General features: G+C 36.7%; 1 protein-coding gene across 1 annotated transcript in view; it reads left to right on the top strand.

Moving 5' to 3' along the window:
• The first annotated feature begins 519 nt into the window (after positions 1-519).
• The window catches only part of LOC148953168 (facilitated trehalose transporter Tret1-like), a 110195-nt gene continuing 87744 nt past the window's right edge, over positions 520-22970 (top strand). Inside the window, exon 1 of the mRNA XM_089088332.1 lies at positions 520-677. Coding sequence (XP_088944458.1) covers positions 636-677 — 42 coding nt within the window. The 5' untranslated portion in view covers positions 520-635. The remainder of the gene's footprint in view (positions 678-22970) is intronic.

Below are 22970 nucleotides of genomic sequence, written 5' to 3'. Positions count from 1 at the left end.
TATATGATTTTGGCTGTAAATCCGTACATTAGGGGGGTTGGGGGGGGGGGGGGTTAAGTAAAGCGGTGCTGCAAGCTAAATGTAACCTAACCAAGATACCAACTAAACATTTATTAAAATATAGCTACAATGTAGTTTTCCGATGAGCCAAAGCTAATTGTCTCCGTATACAAACATCAATCAACCGGTTATCGTCTGATTTTAGATCCAAATTCTCGACTGTGTACTGGCTAAAAGATAAGTACCGCAGCTTGTTTTCCTATGTGTATGATGGATCTGGCAAAAGATACAGAATTAGTACACAACAGTTTGGAATATAATAGTGTTTTTGCCCGCTTTTCAAACCGATTTCTTTACGCTTGAATTTTCTGATTTCTTTACGCTTGAATTTTCCGATTATGTGGTACAAATATGACGCTAAAATCAACCAAAACATATCATTAATATTTTTTTATTATTAACAGAAGCGGACTGTGGCGGGGCTTAGGCATTGCATCTAACAACCGCTTTGAAAATTAATTTTTCCGCTTGCGGCTAAGACCTACGCAAGCATCCAAAATTCCACGTTTTTTAGACACTTTGTTTCAGTTGGCTGCCGGCTTAAGACCTCTTATTTAAAAGGAATAAAATAGGAGATGAGTGAATCGTGTGAGTTTTTGTACAAATTTCTGCCACAGGTATGTTTACTTTTCTATTTTGGTAAATCCAGCCTATAGGTAATTGTCAAGCACAGGGGCACATTGTAAGGAGACCCTAGAAAAATTTTGAAAGCTGTTTTAAAACAATCTTAAATAGGGGAGAGAGGGGCGATACCGCACGGGGGCGACTCCGTACGTTTGACCTGTCGTCTAAAGTTTTTGAGCTAATCCTTTCAAAAAATTCCCGCTAGATGCCCTTCATGTAACGCTCATTTGGCGCAAGTTTTAAATTTTGGAGAAAAGAGACAACCGAGAAAAGAGGTAAGGAAGTTTTTATATGCTTGCTGGAAATCCTAACACATGTAGTATTTGTCAAATATTTTCTAAGTTTTTGCAGCTCTTGAGCCGTGAGTTAGCAGGATCAGACAAGGTATACCTCTGCTATTTGCACGGTAATTTTCATCAGTAAATATCAGGCCGTTATCTACGAAAAAAAATATTTCAAAATGGCGTCAACATGGGGTAACTCCGGACACTTTTTTGGGGGCGATTCCGGACACTTTTCGTGGTGTCCGGTTTCGCCCTGTACTGACGGAAGTCTTTCATAAGTTGGAAAATGGAACTATGTGTAGCTGGAAGCAGAATATTGGTGAAATTGACTGTATTCCTGTCTTCCTATAGAGAAACTGAAGTGATTTGTTTTGACTATCAAACTTTGTTTTCAACATTTACACTTAGACAAAAGTTATCCCTTGTCTTACAGCCTAGCCTATTTAAACACACTACTCTGTGTAACAATCTTTGTCTTGAATCAAAGTTGTCCAAGATTAAGTCTGCCTATTATTTAGATACTTTGTTCCAACTTTAAGATCCCATGTTCAAGATTGGACAGCATTTTCTATGATTTGGCTAAGCTTAGCCTTTAATTTCTATCCAAAATTAAGGTGTACTTTTGACTGTCTATACGTTTAAAATAGTCTCGGCATGTCACTGTCTATGGCAAAAATATTCAAGCTAATCTTATTCGAATATTCTTCAATACTTTTTAACTGGTGTACTAATAACCCCCCACCCCCACCCCTCCTTGTTTAAAATACATACTCTGAATTGTATACATTCAATGGATTATTGTCTTATATATTATAATGTTTAGTTTTATAATATATGTGATTGGAACTTATAATTAGACAGTAATCATTCAAATAGAGTCATGTGAGATTTATATAAGCTTAGATTTACAGTACATCTTCACAGCTATGCAGATCAGTTCAATTCACTTTCACCCATCATATTTAAAAAAATACTTATTATTAAATGATTTACTATTATGTTGAACAATAAACATTTATTTAATGCCTACTTATATCAGAAAGATAAACAGTAGAGTCTAAGGCTGTAACAAAGGGGGTAGAGGGTTTGAAACCCCCGAAATGTTTGTCCGACTTGTAGAAACGTAAGAAAAATTAACATAAACAAATGTTTGATGTGGTTTTTAAAGTTTTTTTGTTTAATGTTTTGTATTATAATGTTAAACTAAACATTACACTGCATGCAGGCATCTTTCCATTCTATGCCTCAAAGCATGGCGTGACCTGCTTTAATTCCCATGTTATTCTCTTGAGGTTCTGACGATTATAATTTTCTTTTACAGATGGTTCGCACCTACATTCGAAAGGGGAGTGGTCCTCCTGATCCAGAATTAGTCAGGCATGCTGTTATTTAATTTATTCATAGGAAGTTGTCTTTCCGAGCAACCGCAGAAGAATTTTCCCTGAAGAAGAGTACCCTTGCGGATGCCGTGAAACGATACAAGGCAAAAATGCAAATTCTCGAGCAGAGTGGTGCTAGTGGTAGGAATTTTGACAATGACATTGTTCAGGAGAGCACTAAGTTTGTTCTTACTTCCAAACAAGAGAAAGAGCTTGCTGCATACCTCGAAAAATGCTCACTACTTAACCATGGGCCGATTCCCTATGCAACAAGAAAGTTAGCCTACCAATGGGCAATAACATTGAAGATAAAATTCCCATCAAGCTGGAAATTGAATGAGAGAGCAGGAGTGGATTGGCTAAGAGGTTTCATCAAGCGGAACGCCAGTTTGTCTATCAGAAAATCCGAAAATACAAGCCAGGCTCGTGCTGCCGGCTCTAATGCCGTTGTAATTGTTGTCTTCTTTAGAAATCTTCAGGATTTATATTGCAAGTATCATTTTCCTCCTGGTCGAATTTGTAACTGTGATGAAACAGAAGTACTACAGTTGTTCAGGCCTCAAAGGTGATTGCTAAAAGGGGAGCAAAACAGGTGACACAGACTGTGTCAGCAGAAAGAGGGGAAAATACCACACTGCTATGCTTTATATCTGCAATTGGTCAGACAATTCTACCAGTGTTTGTTTTTTCAAGTCAAAGCTCCAGAGAGGATGTATTGAGATGGACCACCAGGATGCATTGGCTTAGCCCATCGCAGTGGATGGATGACTTTGGACAATTTCCTTTGTTCCATGGAACACTTTCTAAAAGAGGTCAAACCCAGCAAAAATAACCCTGTTTTATTCTTGTTTGACAATCATGAAAGCCATATTTCAGTAGAATTAGTTTCCTTCTGTAAAGATAATGGCATCCACCTCCTAACCTTTCCTCCCCATTGCTCCCATCGTCTCCAACCCCTTGATGTTTCAGTGTATGCACCATTGAAGTATGCTATCAGGGAGTCGTTTGACAATTGGATGCAATTCAATCCTGGTCAGAGAATTTCAATACATGAAATAGCAAAATTGTGCAAGTATCCCTTTCTGGAAAAGCTGAATCCTCAAAACATCACTGCTGGTTTTGAGAAGGCAGGAATTTGGCCTTTAAATCTAAATGTGTTCACAGAAGTTGATTTTCTGCCCGCTGAGGTGGCAAACCACCCAGATCCAGCCGAACAGAATGCCCCAGAGATTTCCAATATGGATGATCGTTACCCTAGTTTATTTTGTGATTCATCTCCTGTCATGATGGGTCAACAGCAGTCAAACTTGCCTACGGCAGTAACTCCTGAAAGCATCAGACCATATTCACAGGCAAAGATGCAAGTGTGGCGGTGCAAAAACCGTAAAAAAGGCAAAAGTAGAATTCTGACAGAAACGCCAGAAAAAAGAGCACTAGAAGCAGAGACTGAGCTAAGGCTTGCTAAGAAAAAGAAAAAGTCGCTAAAAAAGTCAAAGGTTTCACTCATTGCTGACAAAACTAGAGACAGCATTTCAGACATAGATATACAGCTCAATGACGAGTCTTTACACTGTGGAAGTATCAGTGAGTTTGAGACAGATGAAGAATTATCTTGTGGAAATTTTGTGCTTGTGAGGTTTATGGTTGGTAAGAAGTAAAACTCTGCTGTTTACTATGTTGGTGAAATTGAAGAAATAAGTGGCAGGGTAGCAGAAATTAACTACCTGCACAAGTCTGGTGGGAAGTTCATCTTCCCTGAATGTCGAGATTGTGCAAAAACTGACTTTCAAGACATTATCATGAAGCTTCCCACACCAGTGTCAGTAGGAGGAACTGGGCAAACAGCCAAAGCTCTTGTATTTGGCTGTGATTTGATTCAATATCCCATACAATAAATTTAATGTTACATTTAACTTGTATGTTATCTGAATCAAATGTTAATAATATCTGAATCAATAATCACAAGCATTAATTAATGAATGTACAGAAAAGCCCCATGTGTGTCTGAAGTAACCCCCTGGTTGGGGTGACTTTGGACACTTGAAGAGGTCAAACATTTTTGGGTCTCACCAAGAACCAACTTGATGAATTTCATTGAAAAAAATCACCAAGAAAAGTGAATAATTGAGCTATCCATTCATGTAAAAAGGAAGTTTGTATCTTTAGAAATACGCTTTTGTGGGGTCAAAATCCTCAAAATGTACGGTTTCACCCCTCTCTCCCCTACTTACTTACGGTATGTCATTCCCGAATGTGCACTGCTTCTCTTTACCCGTCCCCCCTCTTAATGGTCAACATTTAGCTCTTTCTGTATATCCTGACTATATTGTACGAAAGCGTAGGTTTTTTGTTTGCGCTAATTGATTAGACTTGGCCGAGCATGGCGAGCATTCCCCGTAAAATAGTCAAACAGTTCGTGGTAACACACAAGGCATTTATGCACAAAGGTACACACACAAGGTAAGGAGAGACCCGGTGCAATAGTAACTGAAACTCTAGAAACGGAATTTTGATACCAATAGACGCATTTAAAAAATCGGATTTTATACTGATTTTAAATACATAAGTTTCATCAAGTTTAGTCTTTCCCATCAGAAGCTACGAGCCTGGGAATATTTGCCTTATTTTCGAAAAAAGGGGAAAACATCCCTAAAAGTCACAGAATCTTAACGAAAATTACACCATCAGATTGAGCGTATCAGAGAAGCCTACTGTATAGGTTTCAAGCTCCTATATGCGAAAATGTGGAATTTTGTATTTTTGGCCAGAAGAAAGATCACAGGTGTGTGTTTATTTATTTTTTTTTTTTTTTTTCCCAGGGGTGATCGTATTGACCCACTGGTCCTAGAATGTCGTGACAGGACTCCTTTGAACGGAAATTAAAAGTTCTAGTGCCCTTTTTAAGTGACCAAAAAGATTGGAGGGCAACCTGGCCCCCTCCCCCGCCTTTTTTCCTCAAAGTCGCCCGATCAAAATTCTAAGATAGCCTTTTTGTTCAGCATGGTCAAAAAATGGTAAATTTTCCGCAGTTCATATTATTGACTTACGAATAAAGTAAACTAACCACTCGATGCCTTTTTTATGCTCTTTCCAAATATAATAATCATTTTTGTCGGAATTGAATTATATCCCCACCCCTATATATACCAATTCAGGGTATATATTTGCACAATAGAGGGGGGGGGGTGGTAACGGTAAATTTTAGTTCTGATGTAAATAAGAGGTAAGTTTAGACTGTACCCTCACCCCCTTAATGTGCAAATATATACCCTGAATTGGTATATATAGGGGTGGGGTTAAAATTCATTTCCGACAAAAATGATTATTATTTTGGTAAAGAGCATAAAAAGAGGTATCGAGTGGTATGTTTACTTTATTCGTAAGACAATTATATGAACTTCGAAAAATTTACCCGAACAATATAATAACTATGTCTTTGAGGATGACTTAATCCCCCACAGTCCCCGGGGGAAGGGCTGCAAATTATGAACTTTGCCCAATGTTTACATATAGTATTGTTTATTAGGAAGTATACAGACGTTTTCAGGGGGTATTTTTTCTGGTAGTTGGGGGGGGGGTCTGGGTTACGTGGTAGGATCTTTCCATGGAGGGAGTTTTTATGGGGGAAGGGACATTGCTATGAAGGAAGCGCTGTATTCCAGCATTATTTAAAAAATGATCAGAAATTAAATAAAAAAAGAAGTTTTTTCAACTGAAAGTAAGGAGCAACATCAAAACTTGAAGCGAACAGAAATTATTACGTATATGGGCGGGTTTGCCCCCTAGTCAATACCTCACTCTTTACGCTAAAGTTTTTTTAGTACTTTCATAAGAGCTATTTATTCTAATTAAACGGCCTATGTGATTAAGGCGTCATTCTTAGAGAATTGGAACAAAATTTGAACTTTAGCGTAAAGAGTGAGGTATTGAGTAGGGGACGAACCCTCTAATATACGTAATAAAAATATACGAATATTGAAGTTCGTTGCTCAAGTTAATACTTAAGTTACGTATATTTATTACTAATAAAAACGTTCGTACATAAAATTAGAAGTTCTAGTGTCCGTTTTTAAGTAATCAAAAACATTGGAGGGCAACTAGACCCCCTCTTCGGCCCTTTTTTCTCAAAATTGTCCGATCAAAATTTTGAGAAAACCATTTAGCCAAAAAAATGTAAAATTAATATGCAAATTTTGTTCTAATTATTCATGTACGGTGAGCCAAAATCAAAACCTGCATTAGTTCGAAAACGTTCAGAAATTAAATAAAAAAACAGGGTTTTTTTTAACTAAAAGTAAGGAGCGACATTAAAACTTAAAACGAACAGAAATTATTCCGTATATGAAAGGGGCTGTCCCCTCTTCAACGTCTCGCTCCTTACGCTAAAGTTTCACTCTTTCTCACAACCCTACCTTTAAAACAATAAAACACTTTAGCGCAAAGAGCGAGGCGTTGAGGAAAGGACAGTCCCTTGAATAATTTTTGTTCGTTTTAAGTTTTAATGTCAATCCCTACTTTCAGTAAAAAAAAAAAAATTGTATTTAACAAAGAAGAAAAGAAAGTAAACATATACATGATTCTATTACTGACTCAGGGACAAGGTGAAAACACTGCTCTATGCCTTTTCAAGCTCTTTCCAAACATTAATCGTTACATTCGCAAATGGACCCCCTCCTGATGGTCCCATGTAGGTTTGCCCTAGCCCTCCTGATAGCCCTAGGATATAGGTTTATGCAAAACTAAGAACAAAACGCTTAAAATACCAAATTTTTACAGTATTAAATAAAAAGAACAAGTACTTTTCAACTGAAAATAAGGAGCAACATAAAAAATTAACATTAACGAAAATTGTTTGGTATCTAAGTGGGGTTGCTCCGTCCTCAATGCCTCGCTCTTTACGATGACATTTGTAGTACCTTTAAAAAAGGCTTCTGGTAAAATTCTAGTTTAGCTACTTTTTGCTGTATTGGAAAGGGGTTTATTAGGAAAATGAACCTTTCAGTAATGAATCAAGGGCCAGTGGTGGATCCAGGGGGGCGAGGGGGGCATGCGCCCCCTATCGTAGTCTAAATTAGTGTAATTTCCTTAATTAACTCAAGTTTACGTTAATTAAACTTGCTCCTATTGCAAGTTTATTGAATCAACTTATTTTGCCCCCCCCCTAATTTTTTTTATCAGATCAATCTATTTTGCCCCTCCCCCCTTAAAAAATCCTGGACCCGCTCCTGTCCAGGGCTTAAAACATACTCTGGGAAGGTATTTCTAAGCTTCCATGTTAACCCTCTTCTGATTTCTAAGTCTTAGAGATTTGCCTACTTGACGTGTCACCTATTGAAATTTTGACAAAAAAACCTTAATTTTCAGTTTTCAGCTTCTTTTTCTCTGGTTTTAGTACTGAAAATGTAATTCCTGTTACTTGAGTAGAATTTTAAGCTGTAACAATGGGTTTTTCCAAATTTAGGAAATGAATTTGCATATCTTTGAAACCCCATAAATTGGGATTAAGCAAATTTGTGAAGCTGAAAACAGTTTTCTTGTACTTAATTTAAGCTGAAGATCTGTTTTGCAAAGTTTCATTTTCATAACAAGGATCTTTAAAGGTCATCAAAGGTCACTGTCCTCTGAAGGGAGAAGGAGTGGAGATAGGTACTTTAAAATACCTTCATGGGACAAACTTTAGTCTGTAGACCCATCCCTGTAAGTTTCATTTTCCTAACCTAACCCCTTTCCATGATACTGAAAATTAGCTAAACTAGAATTTTACCATGGCTTCTTGTTATAATCATATAGGAAATAATTTCTGTTCGTTTAAAGTTTTAATATTGCTCCTTATTTTTCAGTGGAAACTAGTTTTTCTTTATATTTAATTTCTGATCGTTTTCCAAATGATATCGGGAAATCCGGCTCCTCCTCTATGAGAAATTCCTTCCTCTCACCATAAAATCCCCCCGGACAATTCTATCTTCGCTGAAAATCCCCCCGGAATCTTTTTTTGTGGATGATTCCACCTGCAAAATTCCACTTAGCATACTTTCATTTGACAAAGATTTTAGTATCTGATCGTTTTTCAAATCATACGAGTAATCCCAACTCTGTATATAATTTTCTCGGAAATCTCCCCCCCCCCTCGCCTCAGTGGAAAGTTCCCCCATGGACAATTTCTCAAGTGAAAATCATTACCCCCCCTGCTGACAACAGTGACGGATCCAGGGGGGCGAGGGGGTTGCGCCCCCTAGCGTAGTCTAAAGTAGTATAATTTACTTAATTAACTCAAGTTTGCTATAAACTTGCTACTAACGCAAGTTTATTGGATCAACCTATTTTGCGCCCCCCTTAAATTTATTTTTCGGATCAACCTATTTTGCGCCCCCCCCTAAAAAATCCTGGATCTGGCCCTGGTCGACAAATCATCCAGACAATTCCATTTCTGCTGAGAAATTTTCCCCGACAATTCCCCTGGAACATCTTCACATCAAAAATCCACGGCAAAGAGAAATTAAGACGAATAAAAATAATTTCGCCAAACAATCCTTGCAAGTTCCCCCAGTTTAAAATTTCTCCTGGAAAAGCTTACCTCCACACGGAAAATCCTCCCAGTGGAAATACCCCCAGGCAAAAATCGAGCTCCCGAAAAATGTCTGCATACTTCCCAATAACAAATATTATTGCAAAATATAGCCAAATTTTACAACTTTACAGCCCTTTCCCAAGGGGCTGTGTGTAGACCCCGGCGCCGCACCGATGAGGAAAGACCAGCGGCGGCGGGGCCAAAACAGCGCGCCGCCGGTAAGATGTCGGCGGAGCGCCGCCGGTAAGATGTCGGCGGCGCGCCGCCGGTAAGATCAATATTGACCGCAAACAGTAATGTTTTCATCAGTCTTTCTCAAATCGCAGCTTAAATTTCCAACAGATTTGAACCTATTCATGAGTTCAAAAATTCACAAGTCGCTGGCTGGAAACTGGTCTTCTTCGTTATTCATCAAGAGAAGTAGAAATCTGGTAGAAACGAAATGGCTGTGGCGTTTCAGAACCCTTGTATATACGAGTAGTTGAAGTATCTATTAGCTATGTATTCTTAACATAAATAATTATCAAAATTAGCAGTTTTTTTTCATCGAGCATTACTGCATACAAAACATCAAATACCGTATCACAAAACTTGTCAGTTATCTGGGTAAATACTTTGAATATAACTTTGAACTTAGAAGCTTAATTTATTCATAATGACCTTTTCCTATATCTGTTTTATCACCTTTAAAACAGTTGAAATGTGCGAGTTTGATATTGATTGTTTTTTTGTTCTTTAGTATACCTAAGAAGCCTTCTTGTATTAAAAACTGGTTTTTAATAACAATTTAAAAAAAATGCATTTTTAAGTTTTTTTGGCTTCTTTATGGAATATATGTCATGTAGGCTAAGGCTGAACTGCTGCTTTTTTATTGCTTTTGGTTGCTTTTTTGGATATTATTAATTTTTTCTTTTGGGGATTCATTCCAAATTATAAACTCATAAATACCTAATATCAGTCAAATTATAAACTGCATCTAAAAAGGAATGTGAATGTCAATTCACACCACCGTGGCATTACACACTCCCCATCCGTGATCCACGTGGCACCACCCCTCATCACCCCCGAGGATATTTTCAACTTTTCCCACCGAAAATAAGCTCGTGAATCTAATTAAACACTTTTTTATTTTTGAACAGCGGGAAATCGACATTTCATTGCTAGAGTATGGTACTCCATGCAATTCACGCCACAGTGCCAAACTATTACCGCTCTGTGGGACCCTCTGACATCATATCACCATCCCCAAGACATTTTTCAGACATTCTTGTTAAAAATTATACTTCAACCCATTGATTCAAGGTTTCGCAAGTCAACCCTAAATGATACACCATGTCAATTCAGACCACCGTGGCATTATTCCATTTTTACATATTTCATTGAAAAAGCAACAAATTCAACATTTCTTGTGAATAGGTGCGTGAAACCCAAATTCTATAATTACGGCGCGCATCACTGTCTCTGCTGGCCAGGTGTAAAATCTTCTCCTGGCCAGGGACATCACATCCTCACCTCCAAGACATTTTTCAGACATTTCTTGTTAAAAATTATACTTCAACCCATTGATTCAAGTTTTCGCCAATCAACCCTACGTGATACACTATGTAAATTCAGACCACCGTGGCATTATTTATTTTTGCATATTTTCATCAAAAAAACAACAAATTGTGCATATCTCGTAGAAAGAGACGTGATAATTCGATACAATGGTTCTCGGATGTACTTTATTTAATACTGTAACTCTCATCAAGACCTCTTACAGCCTTTGGGAATGTTACCCCATTTTCAAAAATCAAATTCGCTTCAATAAAATACAAAACTAAGATTATAGGCAAATGTGACGAGGATTTTTTCACTGATATAGTGAATAACCTAGATTTTCTTAGAGTTTCCTCTCACTCTTCACAAAATTGTGAGGTAGTTTGACTAATAGCACACATTCACCTATCTTACCACATTGAGTTTTCCAATTTTTTGCATATTTTCATCAAATAAGGAACAAATTCTACATTTCTTGTGGATAGGCCTGTGAAACCTCAACACTAAGGTTCTTTGATGTGCTATATTTGGCGCTGTAACTCTTATCAAGACCAGTTACACCCTTTGAGAATGTTTCCCCCCTTTCAAAAATCAAATTTGCTTCAATAGAAAGCAAAACATAGATTACAGGCAAAATTTTCAAGGATTTTTCACAGATACAGTGAATAACCAAGATTTTACAAGATTTCCCCCGGAATCTTCACGAAATTATGAATTTCTTTGACTACTAGCACACATTCACCAAGCTTACCACGGTGAATTTTCAATTTTTATATATTTTCATCGAAAAAGCAACAGATTCTAAATTTCTTATGGATAGGTGCGCGAAACCTATACACTAAGGTTCTTTAATGTTTTGTATTTGATGCTGTAACTCTTATCAAGACCCGTTGCAGCCTTTGGGAATGTTTTCGACTTTTCAAAAATTAAGTTAGCTCAATAGAATACAAAACTTAGATTAAAGGCAAAATTCTCGAGGATTTTTCATTGATACAGGAAATAACCAAGATTTTCTAAGGTCCTCCCCCCTGACTCTTCATGAAATTCTTAAGTTGCTTGACTACTAGCACACATCTACCAATCTGGACTGGAACCAATGAACTGGAACTATTTCTATCCTTTGGAGAAAATTTGAAATCGAAATGTAACTTTTTTCTCTTCCTGGATAATATTCAGAACAGAATTTGAACCTTTTTTCTCTTCGTTGAGAAAATTCCGAACTTAATTCCGGAAAATTCCGGGATTTTAAAGTCAGCCCTGTTTCCAGCACGAAAAGATTCCTACAAGAGCCCCTCGCCTTTAAACGGTCACATACGAAATTAACATGGGATTTTAAAGACAGCCATATGAAAATTAACTTTGGGTTTTGATGGGCCAGATAATTTGAGCTACCAGACCCTCAAGCGTTCGCAACTGTGCAACGCGGTTACCGGTCCTATTAAAGGGAACACAGTTGGCAAGACTCCCAGGACACATCCCTCTTGACTCCAATGGCATTACATGACTTACCCCGTTTTAAACGGTCAGGTGTAATATGCTTGACACAATTTTATGTAACCTTGTGTCAGGAACCCATGGGGAATCCTCTTTTGTAAATTTACGACAGCACACACCTTATGTGATGCCGCGTAATGATTGCGCAACCATCCCTGTCAAGTAATACCTTTCTGACGTTTTTATCGCGCGAAATGTTCAAAGCATTTTTTCTCTTTCTTTTAAATTATTGACGGCGCACACTTTATGTAAGGTCAGTACAAACTTTTATATAATTACGGCGCGCATCACTGTCTCTGCTGGCCAGGTGTAAAATCTTCTCCTGGCCAGGGACATCACATCCTCACCTCCAAGACATTTTCAGACATTTCTTGTTAAAAATTATACTTCAACCCCTTGATTCAAGTTTTCGTAGGCCTATCCTATGTGATACATTCTGTCAATTCATACCACCGTGGCATTATTCAATTTTTTACATATTTTCATTGATAAAAGAAAATATCATGCATTTCTCGTAGAAAGACGCGTGATACTTCAATGTAAAGGGTCTCTTATGTACAGGATTCAACGGTTTGAATTTTATCAAAACCCGTTACAGCTTTTGAGAGGGTTACCCCCTTTGAAAAAATAAGTTCCCTTTAACAGAATACAAAACTTAAATAATAGGAAGTTTGGACGAGGAATTTTCCACTGATGCACGGCATGACCAAGATTTTCTAAGATTTTCCCCTAAATCTCCACGAAACTGTCAATTTGCTTGACTGCCACCACACATTCACCAATCTTACCACATCGAATTTTTTGTTTTTACATATTTTCATCGAAAAAGTATCAAATTCTACATTTGTTGTGGATAGGCTTGTGAAACCTCAACACTAAGGTTCTTTGATGTGCTTTATCAGATGGCGGATTTTATAAAAATACTTAAATATGCGAAATAGCTCTTGAATGAGCCATTAAACATATCTCCATTATGTTCTGGTAGCCCGCTAGGCCTACTGAAAAAAAAAACAATAAAAAAACGGGAGACAGATCAGTGGTACCCTTGCAAAAAAGTGATTTTCCTTTTGTTCAAGCAGGGGGACTGTAATTTCATTGCAAGAGGTTTTCGACCATGCTGATTTCATTGGTACACTTTTCATTTACATCTGCCGCCATTTTCGAGGAGTTTCTGGCTTTCTTCTAAATCAAATTTTGTTTTCGCAATAAACTTACTTTTACGACAAAACCGAAATAATAGTTACCATTCCTGAGTCAGTGTCAGATGGTAATTTTTTTCACTAGGCAGTTTTTTTTCCAAAACGCGTTTTTTTAACTTTTGGTTACTATGGGCTGTGGTTCGCTCTTTACTAGGTTGCAGCTACCGCTGCAACCATGATAACACAGAGCGCTCAAGTTGTTTGTTTATCAATTTGACGCATTGTAGAATCGGTTTGTTTCGTTACTTTCTTCCAGCTTAGCGTGAGGCACAGAAGTGACAGAATAGATGGGAAATGCATAATTTGGGCTATATGTTTGCGCATTAGGGAGGTGGGGGTAAAGTATTTGGAAAGTGTGAAGTTAGAGAACAATTCTTGCTACATAATATGCAGAATAATTGTACCTAACACATTTTGAATGCACACCCGCTATACTTTACCCCCCCCCCCCCTAATGTGCAATTATATAGCCAAATTTGTTTCTAAAGTATTATATTTCTATCATACTTTGGTGTATATATCATTAAGATTATCCTAACTTCACTTATTGAGTGGTCAGTGCTATAATAGACAAGTACCCCTGGATGTAGCATAAAATCAATACAGTTGAAACGCAGTAAAACTATGGGGGATTGTGAACATACTTTAGATTTTGGTAGGCGAACCGGAATATCTTGGATCATAGGGCTCTTAAGTTTGGATGTTAAGTCTTTACCGAGATCATACCACAACATAAGGTGACTATAATAATAGAACACTGTGTGCTTTTTTCTCAGGGTCGTTTTGAACCAATGGCCTTAGAAGATCAGAAGAGAGCTCGTTTGAACGGAGATTAAATCTTCTAGATCCCTTTTTAAGCGACCAAAACATTATGGCACGGAAAAGCAGCGTTTTCTGCCGCTGCGGTATATAACTATGATTTTGCCCCATGGAGGACCAAGTTGCTATCTGATGAAAATTCTGATACAGTTAATCGATTTAAAAGTATCAGAAAACTATATATTGAGCCTCCCAGTTTCGGAGGAAGTAGCCTAGTACTGCACTGTGGTGCATTCGTTCCTGAAAAGTAACCTAGTCTATACAAGTTGAATTGTTATTACGGACATTTACCTTAATCATTGATTTAACTAAGTTGAGACACTTGTCCTTTCATGAAATTATGTTTAGCAATATATAATTGAGCATCAGCTATTATGAAGGAGGAGCGGTGGGTCATTGTGTTGGCGGAAGCAGGCAGACGCCTAAAAGAATGTATTTCAATGCCCAAGGCATCTAAATATCCATGAGGTGTCAGATAAATACCTAAAGGGGTATGGGGGGGGGGGAGGAATTAATATCTCCTCTTTCTTCATTTACACCATTTCTCACTAAGGGTGCTGTGGGCTGATATCTCTCTTCTTATTTTAGAAAAATATTTCTGACATTTTCAGTTAGCTATACTTATTTGCTACATATTTCATGAAATTATATGCAATGATTTGTGAGTGCGCGTCACTTATTATGAAAACGGTCATTTTTTAGGCAAGGGGGGGGGTGTAGATGCCTCAAAGAGTGCATTTTTATGCCCAAATATCCCATCTTTCATGGAGTCTTCAGATAAATATAAAATGAGTTTTGGGGGTGGGGTGAAATTTATATCTTAATCTTTTTGATTCTTGGAAATATGTTGGATCTACGCTTTTATTATTGGCGCTGGGGGTATAATAGCAAACCATCATTTGGTAAAATATTTTTCTATGTTGCATAAAATATTAATTAACGAGCCTACCAGTACAGAGTTAGAAAAAGCGGGACGGGGCATCATGAACCAAGTCAGAAAATTTCTTGGGGGAGAGGAGGGGGTGGGGTTGGCAAGCGCTACCAGGAACATTGATTTCAACAGTTTTAAATTATAATATATTTTGTTTACTATTTACCTACATTGTTTCAATATATCAATGTCTTTAAAGGTCAGAGAACCCTATGGCAGAGGCCGCTATAGCTTCAGCCGCATAGAAGATCAGAGGAAATGCTGAATTTCCATCCATATGAACAATGATACCGCTCCCCGCCCACCCGAAATTATGTAGTAAAAATATTAATAAGAGCTTTTTCAACGAAACTACTGATCGTCGGTAATTTTAGCTGAATATTCAAATTTTGTCCAATATTATAACTGCAATCTAAATTTTCAATACTTAAGTAGAAAATTTGAAAAAGTGTGAAGCTACCATTCAATTTACAATTATTAATATATACAATTTAGCAGCAAGAAATCGGAGGTTTATGGGGTCGGTAGCCCACATCGTATCTGGGTTAGGCCAGGGCATGATTTAAAAAACGATCAGAAAATAAATAAAAAAACATGTTTTTTCAACTGAAAGCAACAATAAACTTACAACGAACGGAAAATATTCCTTATATTGGGGGGATCGCCCCATCCTCAACCTCTTGATGTTTACGCTAAACTTTTACTTTTTGTCCCAATTCTTTAAGAACAACTGCTGAAACACGAGGTCCGTTGAATGAGAACAATAAGCTTTTTGAAAGCAATAACAAAGTTTTGCGTAACGATAAAGGGGTTGAGGATGGGACAGCCCCCCTCATGTACGGAATATTTTCTTCTCCTTTCAAGTTTTAATGCTGTTCCTAGCTTTTAGTTGATAAAAAGTTTTTATATCTTATTTAATTGCTGGGCAAAGGCCGGTATAACCTGTTTTTTTGCTAGCGTAGTCCTCGGCGCAATCGATACTCCAGTCTTTGGAATGACAGCTCTGCATTCTAAAATATATGAATGACAGCTATTATAAGAAGTATTTTCATTTGTCTCTGACTTAGCAACAGCGTTGAATCGTAGATTGAGTTTGTCGTATATTGTAGGTCCATTGTTATTTTTCCCGCGCTCAAATTGTAGAACGGATGATCTAGGCTTTTACGGTACGGCAGTTTAATTCTAGACGACTTACAGATTTTTGAATGTATCAATATTTTCACTTGCCAATATTTAAAATGTTGAAACCAATGTTTCGAAGTTAGTTTCTACTCGAAGTGGTTCTTGTTTAGAATCTGGGTGAACGCGAAAGAAAGACTGCATCGAAATCTCGAAGCCGTTATTGATAAACAGGTTCGTGAGGTGCTGCTCACTCCGTGACAAAGATTTAAACTTTAATTTTTGGGGGTTTAGGAGGGGCTAAAAGGTAGCTAGGTTAGGTTAGGCTATGTTAGGTTAGATTTGGTTACGTATTTATTATATGCTATACTTTACCCCCCCCCCCCCCATTTTCAAATATATAGCCCAAATTTGTTTCTAAACTCTTATATTTTCATCCTATATCGTTTTATTTCATTAGTATTAACGAAACTTCACTTCTCGCGTGTGTACCCAGATTCTAGACAAGTACCCTCGAAGTTAATATATCCTTTTTTTGGCATCTTTAAATAAGGATAAACTACAGATAACAAGATGGCATAAAGCATAATCTTTTGCTAAAAATTTTAAGCACCATAGATCAAAAGACAGAACTTACTAGAATAAAGTAATGCTTAGAATAGCATTGGAAGGAAAGGGGGATGCCGGCCATGTGTTGATGCAGGAAGCTGTTTCACGGGACAGGCTTGTCCGTGTGAAAAATAATAAAAGATTTTGTGGGAGGTACTCCCCCTTCCTTATATACGCTCTGACAGGCAAAGTGATAAGTTTCAATGGAAAATGCTTAAGCAGATTTGTTGTCCTTAGAGCCAGAGGCTTCTTATTAAATCCTTTTGAAACCATGATAAATGTGACAGCTGTTAAAATATGTAGGCATTTGATAAAAATCCAGTAAACACGCGATAAGTGAAGTTTCGTTAATGCTAATGAAATAAAACAGCATGATAAAAATATAATACTTCAGAAACAAATTTTTGCTATATATTTCCACATTAGGGGGGGGGGGGATAAAGCATAGCATATTTCCTCCCAGAGACATCTTCTGCTATTTCACCTACTATCTTTCTAAAATTACACTACCCATCTTCTGTAGTTTCAAATTCTGTCTAAGCTCCCCAATTCATGTCCATCAAGTGTTCTTGGAAAGGTCCTTTCAAATTCTCAATCCTGGAATCCATAAGCATCTTAACTATTGGAAAGGTGGTGGTGCTCCTGGACAAGTTATACCACAGGACCGTGCTCCCACGAAACCAAATATTGCCCCCTGGACAGGCCTGCCTCACGGAAAGTCCCTGCGTTAGTACATGACCTTCTTTCTGCATTCTATCTTTCCAAGATAATTTTTTTCAAGACCAGTCTGAAGATCACTGAAAGATAGATACAACTCTGTTTGCAAAAACGATGGACATAGTGCTATTTTTCAGTCTAGTTAGTTTTTGTTTGGGTTCATGTTCAATCACTTGATTTGATACTGCTAAAAGTGTTGGAAAACATTTCGCTAATTATATTTTTTTTTATCTAACTCCGGTAAAAAGGCTTACAATATCGTAGCAGAAAATAACTGTGAAAAATATTTTCAATATTTTAAATATCGGAAGTGAAAATTTTAATATAACAGAAAATCCAGACATCGCCCAACACTACTTTGTATATATCTGGATCATTTGCTCTATATTATGAGGGTAGCAAAAATAGCAACAGATGGACGACACGTTGCACACCTGAACATGACAGCATTGTTTTATATTTTCCTATTCATTAATAAAATTCTTAGTCATCGACAAGCATTGTTTTCAGAGCAATCCCGGAATGCCTCCTAAAATTTCAAGAATGTAAGTAACTTTTCCATAATTATCTCGTCTTTCACCTGTATTTTACTTTCATGATAAATCTTTCTACCCTTAAGTAGATCCACAAGAAAAATTGCTGATTAAGTGCCACAGCCAGAAGTATGGTTTAATAGGATATGGAAGTTCCAGTCTAGACCAAGACTGCGTCAATTGGGCAATTTTCGACCCCCTAGATTTTGAAAAATGGTTTTTATGATATTTTAACTGAAAATAATGTTTTTGTATTTTCATTGCAAAAATTTTTGGCTTAGAAAATATCAATATTTTATATTTTTACATATATTTTAGAGTTTACAGTTGTATATTTTACAGTTTGTGATTTTCGTCGTTATTTTGTCGTTATTATGGAGCTGATGTACTTATCAGTAGTAAGGCCATATGCACTTTCAACCCTACACGCAAACCTACGCCTGAGGCATAGATATGTGTGTAGGTTTTCAAGTAATTGGGTTACCAGGTTCATTTGCATAGAGGTACCATTTCTATAGATGGTATAGTAATTTGAAATATCATATGGAATGTGCTTGAAGCTATATACTGTCCATACGCGCCCGTACCAAACATGTTGGGTATAATCTGTTTTGGTTCAAGTTTTTTCTGACACAATTAGCTGAATTTCTATTTCATGTTATACAAGTTTTTTTTTTAGGTTAGATCCGTATGGGAAAAACCGGTGTATCTTTTTAGATGCCAATTATTTTTTGTATATATTCAAGTTTCAAATTAGATTCCTCAACAGTTTTGAATAGTTTATTGAACATAACACAACTGACATTTTTTTGTAAGCATTTACATAGAAAATGGATAATTCAAAGCAATTTCTGGTGAGTAAAAATTTTCTCATTATTATAATAAAAAAAGAAATTGTCTTGTCATTAAGTTAAGGAAGAAATTCTTTCCTTACACTAGAACTAAGGCTACTTATATACTTAGAAGCCTATTGTTTTTAGGAGCTGAAACCTCTAAATAATTCTCATATAGGGTGAAACTTACGGCGGCGTTTTTTTTTTTTAGGGGTGTTTTTGTAAATACTTACAGGCCACTATGCATTTACGGTGTGATTTTTATAATTATCATTTAACCTTTTTAGGGATGTTTTTTAAAAAGTTTTTATATATATTGAAAAAAAAATTTTTTAAAATAATTTAAATGCCTAACATAAAATTAATTATTTTCAAAACCAACAATGCATTTTTTTTAATGTTAAATTTTACCCTTTTTTTTTTAAAGGAAGTGGACACGTGCAATGCCCCCCTTCTGAAAAGAAGGCAAGATATAGCGAAGGTATATTAATGCAAGCTGCAAGACCATCAATTATCAAATTCGCTGCTAGAACTACACACGACCTGGACCAGCCAATGGCCGCGAATCTTTTAATGCCAGGGTCCTCTGACCCCAGTGTTAGCTCCATGTCAGCTGGAAGGAACTTGAAAAGGGACTGGACTGCTTTGTATGATGCCTCAGCTCAGCCTACTGAAGATTGTGAGCTTGATTCCCTTCAAGTTTTTCCAAGGAGTTTAGATATATAAGCCCAGTCATAATTTTTAATTTTATACATAATTTTTTTTTTTCTATCACTATTTTAAAAAATAAGGTAAATTTTCTCAGGCCCAGAGCTTTTGATTATTAAAATTTTTTTCTAAAAACTGTTTCATTTTATTTAATTATCAAAATTAGTGGTATATATAAATGAATGCTTATCATGAATTTCTATAAAAAAAAACATTACCTCTTAAGTTATAACAACTATAAATTATAATGAAATAATTCAAATATCCATTTTAGAAAAAAAATAAATTTTTGAAAAAAAAAAAAAACCTAAACAATTTGCTACTTCACAGTTGACGCGCACTTTTAAACTGGTATTTTTGCGCTAAGGCATTTGCATGCATCCGCTACTTATCAGATCTCCCATCGCTTTTTAATCCGATTTGAATTTTAAGTGGGCCTCTTGCAAAGTGGACTTTGAATAACCAGATGTCTATCTTCGATAAGCAATTTACACAGGGAAAAAGGTTTTTTGATAGTTTCCAAATATATCTTTACAGCGATGTCAAGAAATATTATTTGGGAGAACCCCTTTTTGGTCATTTCATTGAAACACTTAGGTGTTTTCGAGAAAGAATTTGAGGCTGTTCTATTTGAACAGTGTTGTGAAGTCCGATACCCCCAACTCGAAAGGGTATCGATCCTCCTACATCGAAGGAAGCTCCTGGTTCCCAAGGGTCCCCCCCCCTGGGAGAGGGGAGGGGGAGGGGAGGGGGAGGGGAGGAGGGTTCTAAAAAAGGACCATCCAACATTTTAATTGCACTTTAATTGTTGATATGGATGGAGAAAAAAGTTCTTCTCTCTTACAAACATTTATTTAGCCCCGGTCAACTTCAAACAAATCCGTTGGCAAAAGAAACAGGAAAATACGGATTATTGAGAAGGTAGCACCATCAACCACCGACATATGGGATTCCTGTCCGTTAACTGAAGCCGAGGAGCAAGTGTTCATAGAGCATACTGTGTCAGTTGAATGAAGGTCAAATTTCATTGAGAATTATAATGAAGAGGCTCAAACAATCGAATTGGACCCATATTTTACATTTTTATTTAAAAAAAATATTTATGAATAAAACCATTAGTTTTTTTTATCAGGATGCGTGTTTATTTGTTTTGTTTTTTTCAGGGGTGACTGTATCGACCAAGAGGTCCTAGAATATTGAGAAAGGCCTCATTCAAACAGAAATTAAAAGTTCTAGTGTCCTTTTTAAGTGACCTAAGGATTTGGACGGCAACTAAGCCCCCATCCTAGGATCATTTTTTCCCAAAGTCACCGGATTAAAAGTTTGAAATTGCCATATTTATTCAAAAAAAATCTAATAACTATGTCTTTGAGGATGATTTAATCCCTCACATGCCCGGGAGGAAGACTGCAAGTTATGAGCTTTGCCCATTGTTTGCATATTGCTTTGGTTTTTGGTAATTATACAGACTTTTTCTGTTTTTTTTGTGGTCGCGGGTGGGGTGGGGGGCGGGAGTTACGTGGTAGGATCTCTCCAGGGAGGAATTTTTCATGGGGGAAGAGAAATTTTCTATGTAGGTGGTGTCAGATTTCCCAGCACTATTTAAAAACGATAAGAAACTAAATTTTAAACTAAAATTTAAACTATAAAGTAGTTTAAATAAATAAAACTTTCAGTTGAAAGTTTTTCAACTGAAAGTAAGGAGCAACTTTAAAACTTAAAACGAACAGAAATTATTTCTTATCTGAGGGGGTTCGCCCCTTCGTCAATACCTCACTCTTTAGGCTAAAGTTTGTTTATTGCCTTCAAAAGAGTTATTTATTCTAATTAAGCGAGCTATTTGATTCAGGGGTCATTTTTAAAGAATTGGAACAAAATTTGAACTTAGCGTGAAAGGCGAGGTGTTGAGGAGGAGGGAACCCCCCTCATATACGTAATAATTTTGGTTCATTTTAATTTTCAGTGTTTCTCTTTACTTTCAGTTGAAAAAAGTTTGTTTTTTTATTTAATTATTAACAATCTTTTGAACATTGGTCAAATTTAATTAAGGATTATAATGAAGAGGCTCAAACAATCGAATTGGACCCATATTTTGAACTTTCATTCAAAAAAAAAATTTTGGAATAAAAACATTAGTTTTTTTTTTATCATTTTCTTCTTCTATCTTAACCTTCTAAGAATAAGACCACATTTTACTGACTAAAAAAAAAAATATATATTTTTTAACATGTTCAGTTGACATTATGAAAGACATAAGGCAATGCAACTTTTTTTCTTCTTCTATTAATTATTCAGGTGGTGGTGGTGGTGGTAGTGGGACAATGACTATGAGAAATTGACAAAGTTTATTAACTATAAAATTTAAATAAAAAATAAAACTTTTTTTTTTCTAAAGATTAAAAATATAGCACCACCAGCGACACCATTGAGTGATGAAGCAACTATATCTACAGGATCACTTCTGTCACCAGCAGCAGAGTCCAGGGATGAAGCTACACTGGTTCTAGAGAGTTTGGAGTGGGAAAGAAGCTTCTTTAACGATGTTTTTGGGGAAATGTCCAGCCTGGATGACTTAAGCTGTGATATTGACATGCTTGAGGATCCGCGGTGGCCAGATAGTTTCATGCTTGAATATTTAGGTGATGTTACAAGTAAATCTGAACCGGGTCCTCATAATGAAATTCCATCAGAGGACAATACATGTTGGCTCGATCAATTTTCCCCAAACACCTTGGAATATGTACTAGGGGACCTCATGCCACATCCCCCCAAAACGATTGAACAGACTGGGAGTGGTGTTATTGACAATTCTCTGTCACCCGCCACCATTCCACTTAATGCTATAGATAGAATTAGTAATACAACAGCAACAGTATCCCCTCTTCCGGATTTTTTTCTCTCCAACTCTGCCTTGCATCACACATTGGTCTACAGCGCCAAATTCGGTGACCCTTTCGACTCTTGTGTGTTGTGTTGTATACGCCCAGCGTCCCTGGCCAGGTCACAGTAAGAGACGGCGAATCTTCGCGTCGGTCTTTTAGCGCCACTGAGCGTGGGGGGAGTGGGGGTTAGTTTAAAAGAATCACTAGCACTAAAAATATTTTTTTTAAATGAAGATGCGGGTTTGTTGTATTTAAAATAATTGCACAAGAAGATGATTTGACTTCAACCGAATTTATTAAATTATGCGGAAGTTTTTCTAAATTGGGATAATATTATTCAAAGTAAGTGGGAAAATTATAACGAGGGGGGTAGTGGATCTGTGGTTTTATTTATTGAAAGTTTAAATGTTAACATTTGTAGGTTTAAAAAGGATTTTATTGTAAGAGGTGGGCATAGGGAGAGGGAAATTGAATTAAAATATCATTCTGATTTAGAGGGATGTAGGGGTATACAACGAATCTGTTTCGATACGAGGCTGCAGTGTTTCAAGTATGCATTTTTGGTTGCAGCATACAGACCACTTCGAATAGATGTCACTAAGAAAAAGTTTGATAAAATGGCACCGAATGGTAGGGAGTGTTCAAAGTTCTCCAAAGTAAATTTTAATTGTT

This window comes from Artemia sp. Qi Xiang Cuo, chromosome 4, assembly GCF_049724085.1.
Source record: "Artemia sp. Qi Xiang Cuo chromosome 4, ASM4972408v1, whole genome shotgun sequence".
Lineage (NCBI taxonomy): Eukaryota > Metazoa > Arthropoda > Branchiopoda > Anostraca > Artemiidae > Artemia > Artemia sp. Qi Xiang Cuo.
Note: the sequence above shows the minus strand (reverse complement) of the source record. Positions and strands in the feature narration are given on the sequence as shown.